Source organism: Cryptomeria japonica, chromosome 11, assembly GCF_030272615.1.
Source record: "Cryptomeria japonica chromosome 11, Sugi_1.0, whole genome shotgun sequence".
NCBI classification, from domain to species: Eukaryota; Viridiplantae; Streptophyta; class Pinopsida; order Cupressales; family Cupressaceae; genus Cryptomeria; species Cryptomeria japonica.
Window position 1 is genome coordinate 438,872,697 of NC_081415.1, and position 3,469 is coordinate 438,876,165.

Genomic DNA, 3,469 nt, shown 5'->3' on the forward strand with positions numbered 1-3,469 from the left:
GTGAACCTTGCAGTTTTTGTGAACATTATTTTATGTATTTTGTAGGGGTTGTTAGAATTCTTCTCCAATGTGTTGATCTCCTCCATTGTTCTATTCAAATGAGAAATGCTTAAATCCACTGTTCTTTTAAAGAAATCGTGTGACTCCACTTTTTGTCATTATATTTTAGGTCACTGACATGAGACAACAACTATTAAAATGTAATAGTTGTGCAACCCTCAATCTCTTTGAATGCTATGAATGCCAAGTAGTTTTTTTACTATAGGAATGCTAATCATTTCATTTTTGTTTACACGGATGTGTTGCAGCTGTATAGGAACACTTCTCGACGTAATAATAATAAACATTAATAACTTTAAAGTCACAACTATTAATGTTATATTATTAAAATTATTATACATTAAATCAACAAAATATTAAGGGAAATTACCCAATAGTTGATCACATTCCAATGGTTGTGATAGCATTTGTTGATTTAATGCCCATACTTGTTGATTTAATGCTTAATATTTTTTACAACATTGCACCAATAGTTGTGACTTTAAAATTGTTATTGTGATGATGACAACCCATAATTGAATGAAATGTATTCCTAAGCACTAAAAAACAATGACTCGTGTGATGCCACATCAACACACAAGTGTCAATCTCACTTTTGCACTAGTATTGGTCTCATTTTATTTTGGGTTGTTTTGGACACCTTGACAAAAAGCATGCTCATGTAGCCTGAAACCTTAGTTATAAAGAAGGGACTTATCAAATAGACTATTGTAAAAAATTGACAGTGATTTGAAATTTTTGAAATTTTTGAAATTTCCATGTAAGATTTCAAGAAATGCAAAATTAAGAGAGAGACTCTCTCTCCCTATCACAATTATTAACCATGCTCAGCCACTCACTCTCACACTAATTAACACATTGTTGGTGATATTTGGGAGAAATGGTGGAGTGCGGTCATGATCAGTTAACGTGTTCGGTTAAATATACTACTTTAACTATCGGGCCTGTCTGTCATGGTGGACCGTATATTTATTGGACGGAGTAAATAGATATGGTCAGTTTGTACGTAAGGACAGTTTGATATTTTATAGCACTCCTTTCTGGTCCCAAAAGCCACGGGAACCGGAACATATAACTCTGTGCTGGTTAAAAACGGTACTTCCCTATTCCATTTTTTAAAAGAAACAACTGGAAAATGAACTGAAAATGCAGCAAGTTGCCAGCCAGAAAATATACGAAGTCATCTTCTTTATTTCTTCCATTCATACATTTAGCTTTCCTTTCCTTATTAAGGAAGAAATTAGTTGCTGGTTTTCTCATTTGAAGCTAAGAGAAAAGCCAAAGCCCTGACTTAACAAGCGGTGAATTCTTTGGATTTTTTCAAATGAAAAAAACGAGGAAATACTGTACCCCAATCTCATGGGTACAAATCAGGCTTTTATGTTCTGTAACATTTTATTCGTAAACAAAGAAAATTACATAAAATGAATCAGAATGACGATCGCTTTGTTTGTCATTCTTCGGTCCCCACCCACACCGCTCGCAAATCAAGATCTCATTTGTTCCACGACAGAGACGCTGCACCCACCAAAATCCATCAGTATCTAAAAGTTATAATAAACGCATTGAGAGGGAAACAGAACAAAGGGAAAGATCGAACTAACCTGTGGTGGACAACATCCAATTACTATCCTGGCTAATAGCCCAGAAGAAGTATCCCGACAGCCCCTTTTGCTTAGCAAACTTAACCTTAGCAGCCACGGAGTCCTGGTTATCATAACCAACCCATAAGTCTCCCGCATAGCAGTAAGCTGAGACGCTTTCAGGATCGTACACCTCGGTCGCATGCTTCTCCCGTATGAAGTCTCGTACCTCTGAGAAGAACATAACACCGGTTTCGGCGCTGAGATTTTGCTTGGGACCAGCCGCCACTGCAGGAGCTCCTATGCCCGTCTGGTTTTGCGACTTGAGCACCCACGAACGCCCGTAGAGCGGCATCCCCATCACAACTTTACGCGGCGGCAATCCGGAGTCGACCCAAGTTGAAATCCCATAGCTGGTCGAAACGTTAGAGCTGCTATCATAAAGAGCCGCGTGTGCTCCGGTCGCGGAAGTGTCCCATGAGCCGTGATAATCAAAGGCCATCACATTTACCCAGTCGAGGTTTTTGGCAATGGAGGCCGTCGGGTAGCTTCTTAGCTCACCCCACAAGAAGAATCTCTGCGCAAAATACACGGCTGCGGTCAGGAGAAGCGGAGGCCGACCAGACGATCTGCTCTCCAAATTTATGGCGTGTCTCCACTCGGAGAACAATTTGCCCAAATTCTCCATTTCCGTAGTGTTGGTGGGATATTCCCAATCGAGGTCGAGGCCGTGGAAGTTGTGGCGTCTGGCGAGGGCGATGGCTGATTTTATGAAGACTGCACGGCGGATGGGATTGGTTGCCATGAGAGCAAAGGCAGTGGAGTTGGAACCCCCGCCTCCGACGGAGATGAGAGTCTTTACGCACGGGTTTTTCCGCTGCACTGTTGCGGTGAATTGGGCCATCATTTTCTGATCCTCAACCTGGAATGTTTGGTCATTCATAGTTGCAAAGGCGTAGAAGATGTGAGAGTAGACGGCTGAGTTGATGGAGGCGGGCGGCATGAATGAGGCGGTGTAAGATGGCCAATACGCAGCCTTAACATTTGATGAAGCACAACCTGCTGCCTCTGCCGAACAGAAGAGTAAACATACTAACAGAAATACAATTCGTATAATGTATTGCGAGTTCTTCATTATGGAGTTGGAAAACAAATTGCTGGGGATGAATGCTACGATAAGATATGCACGGCTTATATAATTTTACTTTGCTTCCGAAGTGCTAAGTCAACCCAGAAATGGTGGGTTGTCTTTACGCGCTGCGCCGCCCTCAACAACATTGCAGAAATGCGGTTGGTCTGCTGAAACTCCGTCTGCACGCTTCCACTTGCACAATAAAAATGGAAATCCGTGATAAGATTTGGTCCGCCATAGAGATGATATCTATGCGCGAGTATAGTGCGTTCCATGTCTGACCATGACTTGTACGAGTGAGTCAGATGCTCTTACCTGATTTTAAATTGCCTACCAAATACTCGTTTTTGAAGCTTCCAATCAGTTGAAAGTAAACGGTCAGCGTATTGAAACGTTCCTCTTATTGTTTGGGTCGGTGAAGCTTTCAAATAGTTTTATTTTTCAATTTTATTTTTCTTCTAATGATATCAGATTTCCACAGTCTATAATTGATTTGTTGCAAGATTTCTGGATTAGATTGTAGGACAGTTTTTCATCAACGTTTTGAATCACATTTCATGATCCATCATCAGGATGTAAGAGAGCTGAGGAACTCAAAAATTGAAGAGTTGTGGACTAGAACCCCAAATAAAAAGAAAGAGCGGAGGGAGAGAGAAGGTGGCACATGGACCAAGAAGGGGGGACAATACAAAAA

The 3,469-nt window shown here is 41.1% G+C and overlaps 1 protein-coding gene across 1 annotated transcript; it reads right to left on the reverse strand.

Annotated features, from left to right (window-relative positions):
* Positions 1-1,231: 1,231 nt before the first annotated feature.
* LOC131077737 (nod factor hydrolase protein 1) lies at positions 1,232-2,955 on the reverse strand. The gene is made up of 2 exons (XM_058015287.2): positions 1,665-2,955; positions 1,232-1,578 (listed from the first exon to the last, which is right to left on the reverse strand). Exons 1-2 carry the CDS (start codon positions 2,776-2,778, stop codon positions 1,556-1,558), a joined length of 1,137 nt encoding a protein of 378 aa, XP_057871270.2. The 5' UTR covers positions 2,779-2,955; the 3' UTR covers positions 1,232-1,555.
* Between the last annotated feature and the right edge of the window lie 514 nt (positions 2,956-3,469).

What these genes read in the sequence shown, in the direction of transcription:
- LOC131077737 (XM_058015287.2), bottom strand. Translation starts at nt 2,778, where the DNA reads ATGAAGAACTCGCAATACATTATACGAATTGTATTTCTGTTAGTATGT. An exon ending in TTGGATGTTGTCCACCACAG is followed by an intron (nt 1,579 to 1,664) that starts GTTAGTTCGATC and finishes TGGTGGGTGCAG; the next exon opens with CGTCTCTGTCGTGGAACAAA.